The following is a 24,848-nucleotide window of genomic DNA, read 5'->3' as shown; positions in this document are numbered from 1 at the left end:
GTTGTTATTGTACTTGCCTCAACTACTTCTGGCAGCTTGTATCATATATCCACCACACTCATTGTGAACACGTTGACCCTCAGGTTCCTATTAAATCTTTCATTTAACATCATATTTTTATAATACTATTTTAAATATAGATATACGTAAAAGAAAAGAATGGGAACAAGAATTGGCGATAGAAATTCCCAAGGACAGATGGGAAGATTATGTGTCATATGTACACAAATGGTCGATTAACGTTAGGCACATATTGATCCAATTAAAAATTGTACACAGATTATATTACTCATAAACAAAACTAAATAAAATCTTCCCAAACGTCTCTTCCTTCTGTGATAACTAAAGAGGCAACAATAGCACACTCATTTGTTTCATGTGCAAAACTTCAGAAATTTTGGAAGGAAATTTTTGAAAGCTTTTCAAAAATATTTGAATTAAGACTGGACCCGAATACAGAATTGATTATTTTCGGAGCAAGGGAAGCCTGTTCTTTTTTCTTTTTTTTTCTTTTTTTTAAATTCTTTTTATTAGAAGTACAGTAAATTACAGTAATACACATCACATATATCTTATTACATTTGTTGTACCACTTCGTTTTTCGAGCTTTAAAAAAGGTAGAAATAAAAGAAGTAAGGAAAGTGAGCAAGAATCGTGAAGGTGCAGGAAAGTGTTGGGAAAAGAAAGCCCCTTAGGGAAGAAGTTAGAGAAGGAAGTAAAGAAAGGAAATAGACCCTAGAAAGGAAAGAAAAAAAAGGAGAAACAATCGCTCTATTATAACACAAAACTCCGCAAAAAAGGATATACCAACCGTGTTTTTTTTTTACCCCCCGTTACCAGATCCTGGTACCATTTATTTTTTTTAATTACTATTACACCTTAATCTTGTAATAGTTCCATAAATGCAGACCACGTCTTTTGGAAGTGGTCTGCTTTGCCTGCTAGGAGGAGTCTCATCTCTTCCAGGTGTAGTGTTTCGAACATGTTTGAAATCCACATTTTTATTGTTGGTATTGGAGCGTTTTTCCAGAATTTGAGTATAAGCTTTTTTCCCATTATTAGCCCGTAATTAAGTAAGTTCTTTTGAAACACGTTTAGTTCGGGGTTACCTTCCGATATTCCAAAAATGATCCATTCTGCTTTTGGTACAAGTTTTATTTTAATTAATTTTGTGAAGATTTCAAATATTTCGTTCCAGAATTTTGGGATTTTTATACAAAAAACAAAAGAGTGCGCTATGGTAGCTTCTTGTGACTGACATTTATCACAAGTGGGTGAGACATTGGGGAAAAGTTTATTTATTTTAGTTTTTGAATAATATAGTCTATGTAATGTTTTGAATTGAATTAAAGTATGTCGTACGTTGATCGAGCATTTATGCACATATAGTAAGTGTTTATCCCAGCTCTCTTTTGAAATTTTTATAGCTAGTTCTTGTTCCCAGTCTCTTCTAATACCATCGGTTGTAGGTATTTCTATATTTAAAATAATGTTGTATAAGTATGATATTAGATTTGCTGATTCAGCCTTTGTCTTCATGGCTTCATCCAATAAGTCTGGGGGCATGTTATGATAGTCTTTTGTGTATTTTTTCAGATAGTCACGGATTTGAAGATATTTAAAATATTGATTATTTTTCAAATTATATCTCAGTTGTAATTGTTGAAATGATAATAATTTTCCTAATTCATACAAGTCTCCGAGCGTTTTGATCCCCATTCTTTCCCATTGTGTAAATGATTTATCTATAATTGAGGGTTTAAACGACGGATTGTTGACTATTGGCATTAAAAGAGATAGACTTCTTAATTTTAGATTCTGTTTTATTTGTTTCCAAGTTCTAATTGTGCTATGTATCATTGGATTTTTATTGTAATTTTTGTTATTCAGATTCATTGGTGAGAGGAGAGTCGCTCCTGTATAAAACGGAGAGCAGTCCTCTCTCTCCATTACAATCCAGTCCACCTGCTGGGCAGAGTTGTCCAGCAGGTGAATCATATTTTTTAATATTTACTGCCCAATTATAGTACACTACTGATGATGTGTCCTGTGCCCAACTGTCCTGAAGGTTACCCAGGCCAAGATATACGTATCCACTCCCCCCCGCCAGAATTTTTCTGTGGCTATTTTAAAGGGGAATTTCAAGAGATCTGTTGAGTCTTTTGGGTTTTATCGACATAATTTCACTTTTGTTCCAGTTTATTCTGTATCCTGAGAAAGATCCAAAGTCCTCAATTAGATTTAATATGTTTGGTATACTGATTTGGGGTTTTGTGATATACAGTAGTACATCGTCTGCATATAAAGATATTATGGTATTTGAATATTTTGCATTATAACCGTAAATATCCGGGTGTGTTCTGATTTTTTCAGCTAAAGGTTCAATTACCAGAGCAAATAACAGCGGTGATAATGAACATCCTTGTCTATTGCCCCTTGATAATTGGAATTTCGTAAATAGTATATTATTAGTTAATATTCTAGCTGTGGGTTTGTTATATAATAATTTTATCCATGCAATGAAGTTCTCTCCCATTTGAAATTTTTGCAATACTTTAATCATATAATCCCATACTACTTGATCAAACGCTTTTTCTGCGTCCAATGAAATGATAGATAACTCTTGTTCTTGAGGTTTGTGAGAGTGCATTATGTTAAGCAGGCATCTCAGGTTATTAAATGAATGTCTCTTAGGTATAAATCCCGTTTGATCCTCATTTATTAATTTACTAACATATTGACTTAGTCTTCTAGCTAGTGTTTTCGCTAATATTTTTTGATCCGTATTTAACAAAGCAATAGCTCTATATGAGCCTGGTTCTTCTATATCTTTATATTTTTTAAGTATTAATGTGATCGTTGATTCTGCTAGTGTTTCAGGTAAGATTTGTTCTTTAAAAGCGTATGTATACATTTTCTGTAGACGTGGTGTAACTATGTCGTAAAAACATTTATAAAATTCATTACTGAATCCGTCTGGCCCTGGTGTTTTTCCATTCTTAAGTGTATTTATTGTGTCTTCTATTTCCTTAGATGTAATTTGTGCTCCCAGTTCCTCTTGTTCCTTCAGTTCTAGTTTTGGAAGGTTACAATTGTCCAGAAATTCTGAAACTTTATTATTGTCTATTAGCGTTTTCGATGTGTATAAATTCTTGTAAAATTGAGCAAATGTTTTATTGATATCATTAGGTAGTGTTAATAATTCCCCTCTATCTGATTTAATCTTTAAAATTGCATGATCTATTTCCTGTTTTTTCAGTTGGCGTGCCAAAAGTTTATGGGGTTTATACCCAAATTCGAAATGTTCTTGTTTTGTAATTTGGAATAGTCTTATAACTTTCTCTGACAATAATTTATTTAGCTTAAATTTCAGTATTAAAATTTTATTATGTTTATCTATAGTTGGATCTTTAGCATTATCTATATCTAGTTGTCTGATTTGTTCTTCTAATTGTCTTTGTTCATTCTTATTCTTTTTGTTTTGAAAAGCTTGATACGAGATAATGACTCCTCTAATAAATGCTTTGAAGGATTCCCATAGTAAAGTGGGTGATATATCTGGTGTATCATTTGTCTCAAAAAATAGGTCCATCTGTTTTTTTAGATATATACTCCCTTGTGGGTCTTTCAGAATTTGCGAGTTATACCTCCAGAACGATTTGTTCGTAGACATTCCTTCTAATTTTAAAACGAAAGTTAGCGGGGAGTGATCTGAAATCGTATTGGTGTGATATTTAAGGTTCATAGTATAAGGGATTAGTTTTGTATCCACTAGGAAATAGTCTATATGTGAGTATGTTTTGTGTACCATTGAATAAAACGAATATTCCCTTCCAGTCGGATTCGCGATCCTCCAAACGTCTGCTATATTTGTATTTTTTATATATGTATTTAAGAGTTCACTAGTTTTAGATTTCATATTACTTCTTTGTTTTTGCATCAATTTATCTAAGTATGGATCTAAAACACAGTTGAAGTCTCCTCCAATTATAACATTTTGGTAGTTAAATTCTGCGATTGTATTCAGGATTTTATTGAAAAATTGAGGATTATCCAAATTGGGCGCATATATATTTACCAAAGTGATTGGCGTAGCATGGATCTCCCCTGTAACTATAAGATATCTCCCTTCCTTATCTGATATAATGTTCTTTGATTTGAATGGTATTCCTTTGCGAATAATAATTGCGGTGCCTCTGGATTTTGAAGTATGCGAGGAGTGAAATGTTTGGCCTATCCAATTCGCCCTCAATCTCATCTGATCTTGATGTTTAAGATGCGTTTCTTGTAGAAACGTAATGTCCGTGTTATATGATTTCAACTGAGCTAGTATTTTGCCCCTTTTAATTGGTTCATTAATACCCCTTATATTCCAGCTACACAGTATGATTCCTCCCATTTTCTTTTGTTTATCATCTTGCATTTTCTCTGATTTTAATACCCTTATTTATTACGGTGCATCCATACCTCAGGACTCTGGATATTTTGGGGGGCGTTTATATTACTGACTTCCTTGGTAGATCCCTTTTGCGATTGTCCTTGAAAAAAAACCACATAGTTGTGACATATTGTGATTAAAAAAAAATTGAACAAGTAAAATTACAGTGTCTGAAGTATTCGACACTGTAGTGAGTGTCCCACCCGACTGTGGGATTCAACATCTATTCGACTTCCGAAGTTGATGTTGTACAATTAGCTCCGCTCCCTTTATTACTCTAAACCTAGGAGGGCGGTACCATTTCAAAATCAGTTATATTTCACCCAATTACACTATATATATATATATATATTTCATTCAGACTTATCAGATCTTGTGTTCAGCTACTGTGAAATTTATATATCTAACACTTTCATCTACTAATTATTTATAATTAGTTATACCTTTGATAATAGTAAGCTGTTAGTTGAAAGGGTTAACCAGAATCAGACTCCTGGAATTATGCCAGGTGCCCGAGTCTCCTCCCTTCCCCACACGAACTACATAGCACTTAAACTTTCAGTATTATCTACGTTAATTCTAAAATTTGTTATTTATTATTTCTTTATCCCTGCTTAATTGTCTCGCTCTATATACGAGCTAGTCAGTCTTTTTAACACATTATTACATTTTGCCCATTATATAGTTCAGGTTAGTTTCCATTTATATTTCTATATTAGTATTGTTAATTATTGTTAATTCTCTATATTTTGTAAAGCTATTTTAAGATCTTAAATCGCCATTTGTCCTTGTGATGTTTTCCACATTCGGCTCTGCTGTTTGTCTCTACGTTGCTTATATGTCTTTCCTTCATTTTGAACAAAGAATGTCCTTGAGTTGAATTCCAAAGCGTCCAAAGGAGATAAGGTGTCTAGACCAGCGCACGTGGAAATGCTCTTCCATTTTAAACTTTAGAGAATGGTGTTTCTTCCCTTATCTTCAGGTGTTCTCTGAGAAGTAATAAAAGGAAATAATTTGTCCATATCGTCCCGCTGCCTTGATTAATCTTCTGTTTCTGCCACAATCTCTTGGGCATATTTATAAGATGCGTCCGAATTAGTGAAAGTTTTCTCTTTTCCCTTGAAAGTAATGCGCATCCTGGCCGGATAAAAAACGCCACATCTGACATCTTTAATTCCATGGAGAATCTGTCTTGTCTGTGAGAACTTTCTTCTCTTTTGCACGATCTCATAGGGATAATCCCGGAGGAGTTTGATAGAGTCGTTTCCAAACGTCATCTTCACTCCGTATTTGATTTTTTTCATCAGCTCTTCAAGTGCTGAAATGTCCCGAAGTTTGATCTGTCATGGGTGGGCTGGATCTGCTTGTGATCTTGGCTTAAATCTGGGTATTCGATGTGCCACTTCAATTTCCGGTTCCACAGGTAAATTGAGTACATGTTTGATTAAGTTGGCAGTGAACTCACGGGCGTTGTTTCCCTCTGCCCCTTCTGTTACTCCCAGTATTCGTAAATTTTGGCGTCTTGAGCGAGCTTCGAGATCAAGACATTTATCTGAGACTTTCGCCAGTTGACTCTTGAGGCTGTCTAGTTCTAGCTTCATTCCCTGCATATCTTCAGCCATTTGTTCAACAACTGTTTCCATGTCTTTCATTGCAGTTACTTGTGAAGAAACAATTACATGCACAGCCTCAAACTTCTCCGTAGATTCTTCTTCCCCTTTATTAATTCTCCCTGTTAGCACATCCTCAATTCGTTTTTGTATAATGCCAATGCAGTCAATAACTTTTTGATTACCAGCATTGATGTTCAACATATTTTCCATCAATTTAACATTCATATTTTCCATCATTTTTGAGTTTCCAGCCTCAATATCCTTTCTCAGTTCTCTTACCGAGTTCTTTATCTCCTCCATTTCATTTTTCTCCTTAGTAGCCATCTCAGTCTTGGATCTTGTAGCCATTCCAGAATCCACTTCAGAGGTCTGTTCTTCAGTTTTCTGGGTTTTCAGCAGTTGTTTTGAGATTGTTCTCTGAGGGCTCTGAGCTGGAGACGTTTTTTTCATTTAAAACCCTTTATCCTCCGTTTAAATCACAGCGCTTACTGATGACGTCATCAGCGCGACGTCCCGGGGCTCCGGTAAGTTTTATGAATTGGTCCCGACCTCCAGACCCGATTGTAACGCGAAAAATCGCGAATTTACAGCAGCGGAGCTAAAAGTTGCGACTGCTAGTCCAGCATGGCGCCACCGGAAGTCCAGGGAAGCCTGTTCAGAACTAACTATATTTCAAAGATGTTTCCTAAACTATGGTTTGATAACGGCAAAAAAACGTATACTTAAATTCTGGAAAAATGCTCCTATCCCAACGTTTAAAATGTGGATCACAAATATGTTGGAAATATTACATCTCGAGTAAATGAGACTTGTTCTAGCAGGAAAACAAGAACAATTCTTAAGAATATGGTCACCTTTTATTGATTTGTTACAAGTATAATATGGTGCAGCATAACCCTAGAAAGTTATTGTTTTAGAACTAGGTGATGGGTGTGAATCGTTATGAATTAGGCACATTCCCTTTCTTTTATGTTTAGCTCTACCTTATTTGGATTCTTTACTTATTTCCTTTCCCTTCTTAAAGCCCTCTTCTCTTTGGGTCCTTGTTTTCTTTTCTTTTTTCTTCCCTTTTTTTTCTTCACATTCTCAAGCACGCAGTCTACTTAACCATCATCATTCATTTAATGCCAATTACTGCGGACTACACTTCACTACTATCCTCATTCTCTTCTTTCTCTTTTCTTTTTTTCTATTATAGGATAAAGTTTAAGAAAAAAAGAGAAGTTGTACACAAAATGTATAATATTTCATATCATGATTAAGATGTATGTACAATGCTACTAATAAAATAAATACATAGATAAATAAATAAATAAAGATCTTTCCCCTCTCACTTTAAATTTATGCCCTCTAGTTTTTGACTCTCCTGCCCTGGGTGAAAAAAAGACTCTGTGCTTTTACCCTATCCCCCTCATGATTTTATACACCCTCTATAAGGTCACCCCTCAGCCTCCTGCACTCCCAGGAATAAAGTCCTAGCTTGCCCAATCTCTCCCTCTAGCTCAGGCCCTTGAGTCCTGGCAACATCCTTGTGCATCTTCTCTGGACACTTTCCAGCTTAATGACACTCTTCCTACAGTAGGGTGACCAAAATTGAACATGATACCCCGAGTGAAATCTCACCAATGTCTTATTCAACTGTAACATAACGTCCTAATTTCTATACACAGTTCCCTGACTGATGAAGGCAAATCAGGCCTTCTTCGCCACCCTGTCTAACTTGTGAATGTTGAAATAGGTTGTGATAGTTTACATAAGTGTTTAACAGTTTTTAACAGTTTTGGAATGATTCTTAATGTCAGAAGCATTCAGATTCTTGACATCTTTGGCAACTGCCTAAACAAGGTATTTTTTGTGTGGCTGTGGTGTATCCTAACCCCTGCCACTTCCCCCACTACCCAATCCTACCCCATGTCCAACAACACAATGAGATCCCAACACTGAAGTCCTTGATGCCTTCCACCATTTTGTCATGAGAAATGGACTTGGGTTCCCAATGTAAACTTCCACTGGGGAACCACAACACTAAGTCCAGGCAATTTCAAGATGGATTGGAAATATCTGGAATGATAATGGCCCAATGCAGGAGAATGGGATTGGATTAGATAGGGCATCTCCGTTGGCATGGACAAGTTGAGCCAAAGGGCCTGTGTCCGTGATGTTGACTCAATGACTATATCTGTGGTGAGTCTGGTCATCCTAACCACAAATTCAGGGAAATTGGGTGCTCTGTAAAAGAGTAATGTTTACAATGCCCAGCACCAATGCAACTCTGATATTTTCTCTTACTATTTTAGTTTGTTTCCTCAGTCAGTGCTCATTGAAACATTCCCCCTTCATTTCCTCCAGCCTCTGAGGGAGCTTGAAATCTGTGGCATGAAGATTGATTCCAAAGTCACGTCTCGATTTGCTCACAATGTGATAATTAGCCGAGTGGTGAATCGAGCTAATGTATCGAAGGAAGCCTTCTTTGAGATCGAGCTGCCCAAAACCGCCTTCATCAGTAACTTCAGCATGTACGTATCAGCTACATTATTACCTCTAAATAATTATTTAGATTTAGGTTTATTATTGTTACGTGTATTGAGGTTTAGTGAAAAACTTTATTTCGCATGCTATCCATTTAGATCAGATAATTCTATACATCAATTTCTTGGAGTGCAGGAAGATGAGGGTTGAGCTTATAGAGGTGTACAACATTTTGAGAGGAATAGATCGGGCGGACGCGTCTGTTACCCAGAGTAGGGGAATTGAGAATCAGAGGTTAAAGTGAGGGGGGAAAGATTTAATAGGAACCTGAGGGGGGAACTTTTTCACACAAAGGTTGGTGGGTGTATGGAACGAGCTGCTAGAGGAAGTAGTTGAGGCAGGTACTATCGCAATGTTTATGACAATTTGAACAGGTACTTGCATAGGACAGGTTTAGAGGGAAATGGGCCAAATGCAGGCAAGTGATTCTAGTGTAGATGGGACATGTTGGTTGGTGTGGGCAAGTTAAGCTGAAGGGCCTGCTTTCATACTATTCCATTCTATGACTCTAATACAATTGTCAGATACAAGTACAATAGATAGACCAAAGGGGATAATGCATTTCTTGGCATTGTAGCGCACCAGTTAACATAAAAGGGCTACTCTGTGGGAAACTAATCTTTATCGCCTACTTAGATTGATCAGCGTAATGATTGATGTGGTGTTCAGCTCTGGTTTTGGTTGGGAAAATAATAATAGCCTGAAAAAACATAGCCAAAGTTAATCTGAGAAGAGAGAAGAAAATCTGATAGAGGCTGCAGCAAGCACGTCCAGATACTAGGAATAAAAGTCAGGCAACATTTGTGTGTGTGAATGGTTAAAGCTGAGTAGCACAGTTACTGTCAAAATCTGCTACTCTCTAGCCCTCTACATCCAAACTCTCAAACCTCTATGGAAATCAGGTCCTATTTGCTTCCAAAGGACCTTGACTGCAATTTAAGTGATGCCTGAGCTATAAAGCAACAGTGGCAGCATTCTGGAACGATAAAGAGGCAGAACAGATTGTCAAGGACATTTTCTCATGTGGAGTTAGGATCATGAGGAATGCTGCTCCAGATATCGCACGGAAGTGGAATGGATACTTTTTTGTTGCATGTGACAACGCACAGTGAATTTCTTTGCTACCGTACCCAAGGTGTGCAAATAGTCGCCACATAGACGGCGCTGACAAAGTTACTAAGTACCCCCACCGGCTGCTCCTTTGATCTCCCCCCCCCTCCCCCCCCCCCCCACCCCCACGGTGGTCCCCCCACACCAGGTCCTCCATTGCCCTTCCCCCCCCCCTCATGGCGGTTCCCCATGCCCTCATCAACCGCCGACCGCGGGTTGACTCACGAGGCCCCACCGCCATTGCCGCGAGGCCCCGCGAAGCTGCAGTCTTTACAACTCCCCGGCAAGACCCTCAAAAAGTCCCTACCAAAGGCTCATATGTAAGCGGATGCGTGGCCTGACCTTTAGCAGCCAGTGGCTACTGTGCTTTCTCCTCAGAGGCTGGGCAACAGGTAGTACGTAAAGGTGTGAACCTACTGTAATGTATTAATGTTTTTCCAATTGTGAATTCACCAATGGATTACTCTGCCTAAATGAACTCGGTGCAGATTGATTCCAAATGTAATCCTCTTTGCTGCATAGAATGTGAGCTCCCCTTTGTAATTCTGTGCAATATAAAAAGGGTCCTGAGTTTTCTGAACAGTGCACTTGTAGCATTCTGTTCTAGGAAAGGGGCTATAATTCACATGTAAACACAGAATTATAGTATAAACTAGACTAAGTGGGACCTGTTGGGTCCCAGCATCACACGGGAGGGCTGGTGGGACCCAACTGGCCACCAATTCCAATATTGCTGGCCAGTGTGGGTGGAGGGGGGGGTTCAGTCACTCAGACCTGGCAGGCTGGCAGCTGAGAAACCTACAGCTGGTAGGCTGGCAGTTTACTTACTCATGGCTGGTGGCTGACAGTGCAGTCACTCACGGCTTGTGGACTGACTGACTTATGCCCGACTTCTGGAGTCACGTTCAGGGTGGCGTCTTCAGTATGGGCCTTCCGCACACAGTGTCACCTCTCCACTAAGCGGAAATGACGCACTCAGCGCCACCTCTCCACTAAGCGGAAATGACGCAATCAGCGCCAATTATCCACTAAGCGGAGTCACGGAAATGGCGGCAATTTTGCATTAAACACAGTCCTGATCTAATAAAACGTTCAATCACAGTTTTTCCTTCCAAAAATAGTTGCACACTTTTCAATAAGGCACAGTTAAAAGGCGCATTTTTAAAACAAACCTGTTATATTTGGCAAGGCAACTTTAATTAAGCAAGGCAACTTTAATTAAGCAAGGCAACTTTAATTAGGCAAGGCAACTTTAATTAGGCCATGCAACTTTAGCATTCTCAAACCAACATTTCAATTTGGCAAGGCAACTTTTGCATTCACAAATCAACTTTTCCATTAGGCAAGACAACTTTTGCATTCTCAAATCAACTGTTCAATTAGGCAAAGCAACTTTAGCATTCTGAAACCAACTTTTCAATTAGGCAAGACAACTTTAGCATTCTCAAACCAAAACACACTTTTAGCATGCATTTTCAAAACAAAAAAAACTTTTAGCAAGCATTTTCAAACCACATTAAGGGCACACAGTTTAGTGGACATGTGTTCAGTGTTATTCACAGATCAGACTGTGAGACGTGACCCTCTCGCTCCCCCATCTTGCAGAGACTAACTGAGGCACTCAACACTTTCGGGTTTTATCGTCCCTCCGGAAAGACCGTGGCCTTCAGGAGAGAGAATCTCAATATTTTCTAAACACTAATAACTCTTTTATATTTCATCAATGGGAAAAATCCTCTTGTCCTGCGCAGCGGAGGGGGACTCTGAGTAGGATGGCCAAAAATCACAGCCGTAAGTGGCAGCGTTTTTTCTAAAATCAATATGCAGAACAACAGGAAGTGGTCAAGATCAGACTTTTAGTAATATAGATTACGAAATAATTCATTTATTGAATATTTACAACCGCAACTTGTGTATTTCGATACAATTCCCAGAATCTCCTCATAAACTTGGATAACGGGGGCGGCACGGTGGCACAGCGGTGGAGTTGCTGCCTTTCAGCACCAAAGACCCAGGTTCGATCCTGACTATGGGTTCTGTCTGTACGGAGTATGTGTGTTCTCCCCATCTCTTCTTCTTCTTCAGACTGACAGAGTGATACAGAATTGAAACAGGCCCTTCGGCCCAACGTTCCCACACTGACCAACATGTCGCATTTGCTTGTGTTTGGCCCATATCCCTCTAAACCTGTCCTATCCATGTATCCACCATAACCCAATAATGCAATTTCTCACAATCCTTAATCCGATATATAGTGTGCATGAGAGGGGAAGGTCACTGCATCAACTCTGTGATAACAACCGTGTGCTTTTCCCCTTTGCAGGACTCTGGATGGAGTGACCTATGTGGGAATAGTGAAAGAGAAAGAAGCCGCCCAGAAACAGTACCAACAAGCAGTTTCACGGGGACAGACTGCAGGGCTCGTACAGTAAGAACACATTGTCTCAGTCCTCCTTCATTCATATCTCCTTGTTCTCTTTGAAAAATGAAATTCAGTGGTTCAATGGTTCAAAGGTCCTTTATTGTCATGTGTACCTTGAGGTGCAGTGAAATTTGATTTACCATACAGTCATACCCCCTAAAAAAGCAACAAGATACAAAACTACATAAAGATTAAACATAAACAGCTACCACAGCGGCGTGTGTGATCCCCCAGGGCTCACAGCATAAGCGGAGATCCACTGCCATCAGTTCAATGTCCGGGCCACACACACGCTCCTTCACCGTGATGTGACCAGAGTTGTACCAACTGCTGTCACTCTCTGTCCGCCCGAACAGTCACTCACACCAGACTCCAGGATGTTCTCATGGCACGATGTCCCTGCAAACACCGAGCTCACTGCACGCACGGCAATCCCGCCGAGTCCCCACCAGCGCAGGCAGCACGTCCATCTTGTTTTTTTGGCGACCTCACATTCCCCACTGTGATGGAAGAGAAATAACTTTTACCTTCATTCCTCCTTTTCTCCCGGGGTGATTGAAACATCAGAAGTCGGGGCGGTCGAAGCTCCCACAGTTGGCGATCAAAGCCCCCGCATCGGGGCGATCGAAGTTCTCACGATATTGGCGGTCAAAACTTCAGCGGTTGAAGCTCCTGAAGTCGATCCCTAACCAAGCGAGCTCCACGATGTTAAATCCACAGTGCGGACGGAGATACGATATGTAAAATGTCGCATCACCATCAAAGGAAGAGATAAAAAAGTTTCCCCAACCCCCCCCCCCCCCACCCGATCCCACCCCCCACATAATACAAAAACTATAGATACACTAAAACATACAAGTGAAGCAGACTAAAAACAACAAATGAAGAAAGGGACGAGAAAGGCTGTTGGCGAGGCTGCCATTTATGGCGCCACCCGGTGGTATTCATTGGGAATACATGGACAAATTCATTGGGAATAAGCGAGTTCAGTATTCCGATTGTGCATGCCCAGGTCATAGGTCACTCGCCATAAACATTGTTGGTAGCAGAGCATACAGAACTTCATTTCATCCGTATTTTACAGCTTTGATTCTTTCAGTTAAGAAAATATTTCTTTCAAACTATGAATTAGTTGTATATATTGTTCCTTTGTATAAAGCTACAATAAGTTTGTCGTTTGTATTGCTTTATGCTTCGGTGAGTGAGCAAGATCGTGCTGCTGCGTGGGGTTAGTGTCGGGGTCCGTGGTCGGGATGGGGCACAGGTCTCCGGCATTGCGGGTGCTGTTGAATTGCTGCTGGGCCGTCCCTGTCCTTTCCTGGGTGTCCAGTCCTTGACCAGCAGCAGCTGGAGATGTTGGGCCGGGTTTGCAGCCGGAGCAGTTGGCTCCAGCTCAGCTCTGCTCCGGCTCCTGACCTGCCGGGGACCGCCGGCTGTGCCTCTCGCCTTGTCCAGTGGCTGTCGGTGCCAATAGACAATGGACAATGGGCAATAGGTGCAGGAGTAGGCCATTCGGCCCTTCGAGCCAGCACTGCCATTCAATGTGATCATGGCTGATCATCCCCAATCAGTACCCCGTTCCTGCCTCCTCCCCATATCCCCTGACTCCGCTATCTTTAAGAGCCCTATCTAGCTCTCTCTTGAAAGTATCCAGAGAACCGTCCTCCACCGCCCTCTGAGGCAGAGAATTCCACAGACTCACCACTCTGTGAGAAAAATTGTTTCCTCGTCTCCCTTCTAAATGGCTTACCCCTTATTCTTAAACTGTGGCCCCTGGTTCTGGACTACCCCAACATCGGAAACATGTTTCCTGCCTCTAGCGTGTCCAAGCCCTTAACAATCTTATATGTTTCAATGAGATAACCTATCATCCTTCTAAACTCCAGAGTGTACAAGCCCAGCTACTCCATTCTCTCAGCATATGGCAGTCACACCATCCCGGGAATTAACCTTGTAAACCTATGCTGCACTCCCTCAATAGCAAGAATGTCCTTCCACAAATTAGGGGACCAAAACTGCACACAATACTCCAGGTGTGGTCTCACTAGGGCTCTGTACAATTGTTCCAGCGGGGGCCGAGCACGGGTCATCGGCGGGGATGTACACGGGGTGCTGCGGTGGCTCGGCAGGTCAGGCAACATCTCTGGATAAGGGTCTCGACCCGAATCATCACCCATTCCTTTTTCCGGGGATGCTGCCTGTCCCGCTGAGTTGCTGCAGCGCTTTGTGTGTGTCCCCGTTGATGGCTGGTGCTCGGCTGTCGCTGGCGCTGGGGGGGGTTTAGACTGCGGCCGCTGGATGGGGCAAAGGGTGCTGCTGACGGTCACCGGCCTGTCGGGGAGCGTGTTCCTCGGGAGTTGGAGCGGGGTTGGGCTTGAGTTTGCGCTTATCCACGCTGGCTGTGGGCCTGGGGCCGGCTGTGTCCTGTCAGTCCGGGGTCGCCCCGGACGTCTCCGGCCGTCCGCTGGGCAGGGATGGGACACTCGGGGAGGGCTGCAGCAGTGATGGTTCAGCAGGACTGGGGACCCGGGTTCGATCCTGACTGCGAATGAGGCGTGGGTCTGTGTGCTCGCTCTCCCGCCTCTCACTTGCTTCTGGCCCATCTCTCTCACTGTTACACTCCGCTCTCCCACTGCCTGACATCCCCGTTCCTCAGATTAAATATATTTTTACATATAAATTAATAATAAAATTAAGAATTTATACACAGTTTCTTCAGCCAGCGCTTTGTTCGCTTTTTCTTTATGGCAAATGACCTTTGATAAATCCCATGATTCCTTGCCTTTTTCGGAATACCGAACTCGCTTACTGCCTATATAAGAATAAATTACAAATAAAAAGAAAAAGAAATCTTGAAACACCAATGTCTCATTTTGATAGATGAAAACTTGATATTTATCATCCATTCTTGTGAAGACAGTTGGCATCGCTGCTGGTCAATATTTCCTTTATTTAAAATGATTTTTTTGTAATGTTCTTTGTGGGATATTGAACTCCCGATGGAAAATAACTGGTATTAAAGTTTCGGAAATCATGGTAAGAGTTTGAAATCCTACTTCAGGCACTGACTCCCTCCACAATGGTTACAAGATACGTGAATCACTTTACCAAATTATGCAATCTCTCACAAGACCAGGTATAATTGTTATATCTCTATTAGGGTAGTTGTGGGCATAATTATTTCAATAAACATTATGCATCAGGTGCCGAAGTGTGCTGGATGGCAGCAATGCTTTAAAAATGTTCCAGAAGTGTCCTTGAATGAACACACACTCTTTATGAGCTCCTCATGTGTTGACATTATTGAGGATGTCGAATGGACACATGATTATGTTGTTAGGGTCACACACACTTTTACTTTTTTCTCGCTCTTTCTCTTTCTTTCCCCTCTCTCCATGCCTCTTCTCTTTCCTCTCTTTCCCTGTCCTCTCTCTTTCCTCTCCCTTCTCCCCTCTCTCTCCCCTCTCTCTCCTCTCTCTCTCCTCTCTTTCTACTCTCTCTCTCTCACACATTTTTAAATGTGCCTATACATTCTGCATTGGGCTTCTTCAGAGGTCAAGATCCCAGTGAGCACGTACATTATAGCACCATACTTCTCTGGGAAATGTAGTATAATGCTTTTTGTTCAGAGTCTGTTTCCATTCTGTGGTACCTGGTCATGCACTCTCTAGTTGTGGCTTTTACCTGCATTACGAGAGTGATCACATTTCAAAAGCAATTCCTGTGCTGAGCACACGCCCTGAGGTTGGGTAGACACTTCATTTGTCCAAGTCCTTCTGCTGCCTCATTATATGGACAGAATTTAGCTGTTGTACTCATTATTATCTGACAGAAATGTGACCACAGAATAAACGGAAGGTAGACACAAGTGCTGGAGAAACTCAGCGGGTGAGGCAGCATCTATGAAGAGAAGAAATAGGCGACGTTTCGGGTTGAGACCCTTCTTCAGACGGAAATCAGTGAGAACTTTTATATATAAACTTTGATAAATTTCATGCAATGTTTATTGTCTACTATTTATTTTCATTCCTAAAGGGTATCCGGAAGAAAAATGGAAAAGTTTAAAGTTTCAGTTAATATTGGATCAACCAAGAAAGTCACATTTGAATTAACCTACGAAGAATTATTAAAACGGAACCTGGGTAAATATGAAATGAACATCCGAGTGAACCCAAAGCAACTGGTAAAACATTTCCAGGTACATTTCCGTAGTGGCACCAATTCTCATGTATTTTGGCTGTTTGTGATCTTGTCCATGTCATAAGTATCTACACATTTTGAATTCTTGTTTCCAGATTGATGTACACATTTTTGAACCACAAGGCATTTCCTTTCTGGATGTTAATTCCACTTTCCAAATGAATAATCTGACTTCTCTTGTGAAAAAGACACTAAGTGGAACAAAGGTACAAAAACTGCACATTTTATTTTGTTTTATTGTGAAGTTCAAAAGCGGGCAGGTTAACACTGATTCCATGTTTCGTTCAGGCGCACATATCCTTCAAACCAACTCTGGAACAACAGCGTAAATGCCCTGACTGTCATGACACGGTTCTGAATGGAGACTTCTTTGTATATTATGATGTCAATAGAGATTTGTCTGCTGGCAGTATCCAGGTAACTGAACTTAATGAAAACCGTTGATGACACTAAAGGGTGGCACGGTGGCGCAGCGGTGGAGTTGCTGCCTGCAGCGCCAGAGATTCTGGTTCAATCCCGGCTATGGGTGTTGTCTGTACATTTTGTATGACCACATGGGTTTTCCCCAGGTGCTCCGGTTTCCTTCCACACTCTACAGAAGTACAGGTTTGTACATTAATTATTATTGGTAACAGTTATAAATTGCCCCTAGTGTGTAGTGTGTGCTGGTGCAACGGGGATTGTTGGTTTGCATGGAATCGGTAGGCCGAACGGCCTGTTCCCACATTGTATCTCTGAAGTAAACTAAACTGTTAATGTATTCTGATTATTCTTATTTTTTTTTAAATTCAGATTGTAAATGGATATTTTGTGCATCATTTTGCACCAGCTAACTTAACCAAGATTCCCAAAAATGTTGTGTTTGTGATAGACCACAGTGGATCCATGTCTGGGACCAAAATGCATCAGGTAAGAAATGTTTGGGAGGGAAATTCTGTGTTGTTTGCTCTCTTCACCTCAAGTTGCCCAGATCTGTGCACGGACAAGTGGCCAATTCACTTGTACCACATACCTGCCAAAATGAGATAGGAAGGAAAGGCTTTTTTTGTACATTCGTTATTTTTACATCTGCAGTACTTCCCACCTAGTGAAATTTTGAGAAGTATAGTTACACGTCTAAGTTAGGAAGCAAGGCACCTGGTTTGCAAATAGCCAAGTATCTGAAAGTTGTTGGTCAGGTAATTTGTTTAAGTGATGTTTTCCATCAAACTTGTCTTCCTCACGAATGCCCCACAACATAGAAACATAGAAAGTAGATGCAGGAGTAGGCCCTTCGAGATAGCACCACCATTCAATATGATCATGGCTGATCATCCAGAATCAGTACCATCTTCTTGCTTTTTACCAATATCCCTTGATTCCATTAGCCCCAAGGGCTATATCTCACTCTATCTTGAAAACATCACAGGACTCGCGTTAAACGGAAGACACAAAAAGCAAATTACAATTTCTGGTGGGAGTTTGAGTCACACCTCAGAGAAACAGAAATGGGACCCTCAGCCCACTCATTCCAAGCCTCTTTCCTCCCCAAACAATTCTCTTACACTGTTGGCAATTCATAGTCGCCAGTTCACCTACCATGTCTTCGGCAGGTAGATGGAAGCTGGATTCCCTGGAGAATAGCTATGAGGTCACGAGGAGAATGTACCACCTCCACACAAACAGTACCTAAGGTCGGGATCAAACCTGGGTCTCTGGAGCTGTGAGGCAGTGGCTCTACCAGCTGCGTCACTGTGCTGTTAATTTTAACTTATTTAGTCAAAATAATAGTTGACCTATTGAGTGTCTACGATTCATAGATTCTTCAATTTTTCATTAAGTAGGGAAAAACAGCATCAAAACCTACATCTAATTTAATGATATAGTCATGGAGCCCTGCAGCCTGGAAGCAGGCCCTTCAGCACAGATCTCCAGTCAGATGAGTACCCCTCCCCCACTACCCTCTGTCTTCTATAGTCAAACCAACTTTGAAACCGATCTACCACATCTCCATGGATCTCATGTGCCTTCATCTTCTTGATCAGCCAACCATGAGAGACCTTGTTGAGTGTGTTACTAAAGTCCACGTATACGATAGCTAGAGCCTCTTCAATCATCTTTGTCACCCACTCCAAAAACTCACTCATAAGGTCATGACCTCCTCCACATTCTGATTATCTCTAATAAGTCTGTTTTTCCAGATGCTGGTAGATCCTATCAGCAAGAATGCTCTTCAATCATAAAATGTTAGGGTGGCACAATGACACAGCGGTAGAGTTGCTGCCTTACAGCGCCAGAGACACAGGTTCCATCCTGACCTCGGGTGCGCTCTGTACGGCGTTTATATGTTCTCACCGTGACCACGTGGGTTTTTTTCTGGGTGCTCCAGTTTCCTCACACACTCCAAAGACGTCCAGGTTTGTAGGTTAATTGGCTTTGGTAAAATTGTAAATTGCCCCTGGTGTGTAGGATAGTACTAGTTTATGGGGTGATTGCTGGTCGCTGCAGATTTGGTGACCAAAGGAACTATTTTCATGCCGTATCTCTAATGTTTAATTTCCCTACCACTGTTGTAAGGTTGACTGGCCTCTGATTTCCTAGTTTGTTCCTGTTGCTCTTCTTAAACAGCAGAACAACATTGGCTGTTCCTTAAACAGCAGAGCAATCTTGGTTATACATATGCAGTATATTTCATCTCTTACAGACAAATGAAGCTCTTTTAAAAATTTTGGCTGATATGCATGAACAGGATCATTTTGCCATCATTATCTTTGATCATGATTATTCAACATGGAAAGATACTGTTTTTCAAGCAACTCCAGAGAATGTGGCTGAAGCTAAAAATTTTGTAAGAACTATACACGCTTCAGGAGGTAAGGTTTTTAGTTTTCATGAATAAAACCAATCTTTTTCTTTTACTCTTCATATTTAGATCAGTTAATGCGAAAGGGGAATGTTTATTCTTCAATATAAATCTCAAATTTCCTTCCCTCAAGGAAATATAATAAGTATAATATAATAAAAGTCTTTATATGTCACTTCTCACATCCAAATGCAGGCTCAGACTATCCTTCAGACCAGGTATAACCTTTGAAGAATAACCATTTATGTTACATTGACAGGCGCATCATAAACCCCGTACTCAGTAAGCTCCTCTCAAAGAAAATCTTTGCCCACATCTTCATAATCATAAAGTCGTAGAATCATATGGCGCGGAAAAGGCCCTTCGGCCCACCATGTCAATGCCAACATCAAGTGCCTTGATCCATAATCTATGTGGTCTATAGTCTACTATACATTTGTGAGAAGTAACTTATAATGGGCAGTTTATTTCAGAAGGCTATTTAAGGAGTTCATTCTCCATACACATTTTCAGAAAAATATAGATGTTATTCAGCATCTGTGAAAATTCTATACATAAATACAATCAAGTTAAACTCAAGTACAATATTCATAGCGAGAGGATTTGAGTTTAGGAGCAAGGAGGTCGTACTGCAGTTGTACAGGACCCTGGTGAGACCGCACCTAATGTATTGTGTACAGTTTTGGTCTCCTAATTTGAGGAAGAGCATTCTTGCTATTAAGGGAGTGCAACGTAGGTTCACCTGGTTAATTCCCAGAGTGACGGGACTGACATGTGATGAAAGAATGGATCGACTGGGCTTGTATTCACTGGATGAGGATGCGAGGGGATCTTATAGAAACATATGACATTCTTAATGGATTGGTCAGGCTTGATGCAGGAAAAATGTTCCCTGATGTAGGTGAGTCCAGAAACTGAAGTCACAATTTAAGAAGAAGGAATAGGTATGTCATTGATATAATCATATAACCATATAACAATTACAGCACGGAAACAGGCCATCTCGGCCCTACAAGTCCGTGCCAAACACTTATTTTCCCCTAGTCCCATCTACCTGCACTCAGACCATAACCCTCCATTCATTTCCCATCCATATACCTATCCAATTTATTTTTAAATGATAAAATCGAACCTGCCTCCACCACTTCCACTGGAAGCTCCTTCCACACAGCTACCACTCTCTGAGTAAAGAAGTTCCCCCTCATGTTACCCCTAAACTTCTGTCCCTTAATTCTCAAGTCATGTCCTCTTGTTTGAAGCTTCCCTACTCTCAATGGGAAATGCTTATCCACGTCAACTCTGTCCATCCCTCATCATTTTAAAGACCTCTATCAAGTCCCCCCTTAACCTTCTGCGATCCAAAGAATAAAGACCTAACTTATTCAACCTTTCTCTGTAACTTAGTTGCTGAAACCCAGGCAACATTCTAATAAATCTCCTCTATACTCTCTCTATTTTGCTGACATCCTTCCTATAATTGGGCGACCAAAATTGTACACCATATTCCAGAATTGGTCTCACCAATGCCTTGTACAATTTTAACATTACATCCCAACTTCTATACTCAATGCTCTGATTTATAAAGGCTAGCACACCAAAAGCTTTTCTTTACCACCCTATCTACATGAGATTCCACCTTCAGGGAACTATGTACAGTTATTCCTAGATCCCTCTGTTCAACTGCATTCCTCAATTCGCTACCATTTACCATGTACGTCCTATTTTGATTTGTCCTGCTAAGATGTAGCACCTCACACTTATCAGCATTAAACTCCATCTACCATCTTTCAGCCCATTCTTCCAAATGGCCTAAATCTCTCTGTAGACTTTGGAAATCTACTTCATTATCCACAACACCACCTATCTTAGTATCATCTGCATACTTACTAATCCAATTTACCACACTATCATCCAGATCATTGATGTACATGACAAACAACAGTGGACCGAACACAGATCCCTGAGGCACCCCACTAGTCACCGGCCTCCAATCTGACAAACAGCCATCCACCATTACTCTCTGGCATCTCCCATTCAGCCACTGTTGAATCCATCTTGCTACTCCTGCATTAATACCCAACAATTGAACCTTCCTTCCTTCCTTCCATTTAACCAACCTTCCATGAGGATCCTTGTCAAAGGCCTTACTAAAGTCCATATAGACAACATCCACTGCTTTACCCTCATCAATTTCCCTGATAACCTCTTCAAAAAATTCAAGAAGATTAGTCAAACATGACCTTCCAGGCACAAATCCATGTTGACTGTTCCTAATCAGACCCTGTTTATCCAGATTCTTATATATATTATCTCTAAGTATCCTTTCCATTAATTTGCCCACCACTGAAGTCAAACTAACAGGTCTATAATTGCTAGGTTTACTCTTAGAACCCATTTCAAACAATGGAACAACATGCGCAGTACGCCAATCCTCCAGCACTATTCCCGTTTCTAATGCCATTTGAAATATTTCTGTCATAGCCCCTGCTATTTCTACACTAACTTACCTCAATGTCCTTGGGAATATCCTGTCAGGACCTGAAGACTTATCTACTTTTATATTTTTCAAAAGTGTCAGTACTTCTTTATCTTTGAATCTCGTAGTTTCCATAGCTACTCAGAACTGCTGTAGCTCCAGGTGGCAGGAGAGAAGTGAAAACAGTTTAAGTACAGGTCAAGGACAGGCAGACTTGACTCAGAACTGCTGTAGCTTTGGGAGCAACAACAACAGCAGCAGCAGTAGGAGATTAGCAAGAGATACGACTGATTGGCTCTAGCCCAAGTGGGAGGAGAGAAGTTTGTAAATTGGTAAATCAGGCAATTTATCAGTCAATTTAAGTAAGACTGCTCTGAGGGAGCGGCAGTGAGTGAAGTGCCCTGTGAGAAAAGTGTGAGTCTTTGGCTCGAGAGTCTTCGGAGAGGAGGCTGAGGAGAGGAGACTACGCAAAACACTGCAGAGGGAGAGACGAAAGAAGGAGATGTCAGGCAAGCTGATTCAGTGTGATGCTTGCAGTATGTGGGAGGTCAAGGACACCGCTGGTGCCTCTGGCTGCTACAAATGTGAAAAGTGCATCCAGGTAGAGCTCCTGAAGGGCCGTGTTGGGGAACTGGAGAAGCAAGTGGATGACCTCCGGTTCGTCCGAGAAACGGAGTCGTTCCTCGACACGTCCTACAGTACGATTGTTACACCTAAGGTACTGGAAGAGAGAAGGTGGGAGACAGTGAGAACGGGAGGGAAGCATGGAATGCCAACGTCCCCGGGTGTTGTACCTCTTGTGAACAGGTTCACCCATTTAGAAGCTGTCGGGACAGAAGAGGTGTTTACACTGGGCGGCGGACTGGCTTGTGATGCGAATAGGGCTGTTGAGCCAAAACCAAAAAGGCCTAAGGCAGGCAACGCCATTGTAGTAGGAGACTCCATTGTGAGAGGTACGGACAGGGGTTTCTGCGGCAACAGACGGGATGCGAGGATGGTGTGCTGCCTTCCTGGTGCCAGGATCCAGGATGTCACGGACAGAGTGCAGAAAATCCTCAAGGGCGAAGGTGAACATCCGGAAGTGGTAGTGCATGTCGGCACAAACGATGTCGGAAAGAAGGGGATGAATATTCTGCAGCGTGACTTTAGAGAGCTCGGAAAAATGCTGAAAAGCAGGACGTCCAGGGTTGTTATCTCCGGTTTGCTTCCAGTTCCTCGTGCTGGCGAGAGCAGGAACAGGGAGATACGGGACCTGAACGTGTGGCTGAGGAACTGGTGCACGGGGCAGGGATTTAGATTCTTAGATCACTGGGATCTGTTTTGGGGTAAGGGGGAACTGTACAAAAGGGACGGATTGCATCTTAACAGGTGTGGGACCAGCATTCTGGCAGGCAGGTTTGCCACTGCTACACGGGTGGTTTTAAACTGAATAAGGGGGGTGGGGTGTCGAATGGGCTAGTGGAGGATGGAGTTAAAGGGAAAGGGTTTCTTAAATGTGTGAGCGTAGAGACAGAGGGGTGTAAAATGAGGGTAGAAGCAATAGGTAGCAAGGTGAAAAGTAAAAGTGGCAGGCCACAAAATCCAGGGCAAAAATCAAAAAGGGCCACTTTTCAACAAAATTGTATAAGGGGTAAGAGTGTTGTAAAAACAAGCCTGAAGGCTTTGTGTCTCAATGCAAGGAGCATTCGTAATAAGGTGGATGAGTTGAATGTGCAGATAGCTATTAATGACTATGATATAGTTGGGATCACGGAGACATGGCTCCAGGGTGACCAAGGCTGGGAGCTGAACATCCAGGGATATTCAATATTCAGGAGGGATAGAGAGAAAGGAAAAGGAGGTGGGGTAGCGTTGCTGATTAGAGAGGAGATTAACGCAATGGAAAGGAAGGACATTAGTTTGCAGGATGTGGAATCGGTATGGGTAGAGCTGCGAAACACTAAGGGGCAGAAAACGCTGGTGGGTGTTGTGTACAGGCCACCTAACAGTAGTAGTGAAGTTGGAGATGGTATCAAACAGGAAATTAGAAATGCGTGCGACAAAGGCAAAACCGTTATAATGGGAGACTTCAATCTACATATAGATTGGGTGAATCAAATTGGCAGGGGTGCTGAGGAAGAGGATTTTTTGGAATGTATGCGGGATAGTTATCTAAATCAACATGTAGAGGAACCAACGAGAGAGCAGGCTATTTTAGACTGTGTAATGAGGAAGGGTTAGTTAGCAGTCTTGTTGTACGTGGCCCCTTGGGCAAGAGTGACCATAATATGGTTGAGTTCTTCATTAGGATGGAGAGTGACATTGTTAATTCAGAAACAATGGTTCTGAACTTAAAGAAAGGTAACTTTGAGGGTATGAGATGTGAATTGGCCAAGATTGACTGGCAATTAATTCTAAAAGGGTTGACGGTGGATATGCAATGGAAGACATTTAAAGACTGCATGGATGAACTACAAAAATTGTTCATCCCAGTTTGGCAAAAGAATAAATCAGGGAAGGTAGTGCATCCGTGGATAACAAGGGAAATCAGGGATAGTATCAAAGCGAAGGATGATGCGTACAAATTAGCCAGAAAAAGCAGCATACCGGAGGACTGGGAGAAATTCAGAGACCAGCAGAGGTGGACAAAGGGTTTAATTAGGAAAGGAAAAATAGATTATGAAAGAAAACTGGCAGGGAACATAAAAACTGACTGCAAAAGTTTTTATAGATATGTGAAAAGAAAGAGATTAGTTAAAACAAATGTAGGTCCCTTGCAGTCAGAAACGGGTGAGTTGATCATGGGGAACAAGGATATGGCGGACCAATTGAATAACTACTTTGGTTCCGTCTTCACTAAGGAAGACATAAATAATCTGCCGGAAATAGCAGGGGACCGCGGGTCAAAGGAGTTGGAGGAATTGAGTGAAATCCAGGTTAGCCGGGAAGTGGTGTTGGGTAAATTAAATGGATTAAAGGCCGATAAATCCCCAGGGCCAGATAGGCTGCATCCCAGAGTACTTAAGGAAGTAGCTCCAGAAATAGTGGATGCATTAGTAATAATCTTTCAAAACTCTTTAGATTCTGGAGTAGTTCCTGAGGATTGGCGGGTAGCAAACGTAACCCCACTTTTTAAGAAGGGAGGGAGAGAGAAAACGGGGAATTACAGACCAGTTAGTCTAACATCGGTAGTGGGGAAACTGCTAGAGTCAGTTATTAAAGATGGGATAGCAGCACAT

The 24,848-nt window shown here is 41.4% G+C and overlaps 1 protein-coding gene across 1 annotated transcript in view; it reads left to right on the top strand.

Annotated features, from left to right (window-relative positions):
- Positions 1–24,848, top strand: part of LOC116983505 (inter-alpha-trypsin inhibitor heavy chain H3-like) — a 64,994-nt gene that overhangs the window by 2,245 nt on the left and 37,901 nt on the right. The window contains exons 4-10 of the mRNA XM_033037319.1: positions 8,401–8,567; positions 12,014–12,118; positions 16,148–16,310; positions 16,408–16,518; positions 16,601–16,729; positions 17,105–17,221; positions 18,996–19,164. Coding sequence (XP_032893210.1) covers positions 8,401–8,567; positions 12,014–12,118; positions 16,148–16,310; positions 16,408–16,518; positions 16,601–16,729; positions 17,105–17,221; positions 18,996–19,164 — 961 coding nt within the window. The remainder of the gene's footprint in view (positions 1–8,400; positions 8,568–12,013; positions 12,119–16,147; positions 16,311–16,407; positions 16,519–16,600; positions 16,730–17,104; positions 17,222–18,995; positions 19,165–24,848) is intronic.

This window comes from Amblyraja radiata, chromosome 18 (assembly GCF_010909765.2).
Source record: "Amblyraja radiata isolate CabotCenter1 chromosome 18, sAmbRad1.1.pri, whole genome shotgun sequence".
Taxonomy (NCBI): domain Eukaryota; kingdom Metazoa; phylum Chordata; class Chondrichthyes; order Rajiformes; family Rajidae; genus Amblyraja; species Amblyraja radiata.
This window is presented reverse-complemented; position numbering and strand designations above follow the sequence as displayed.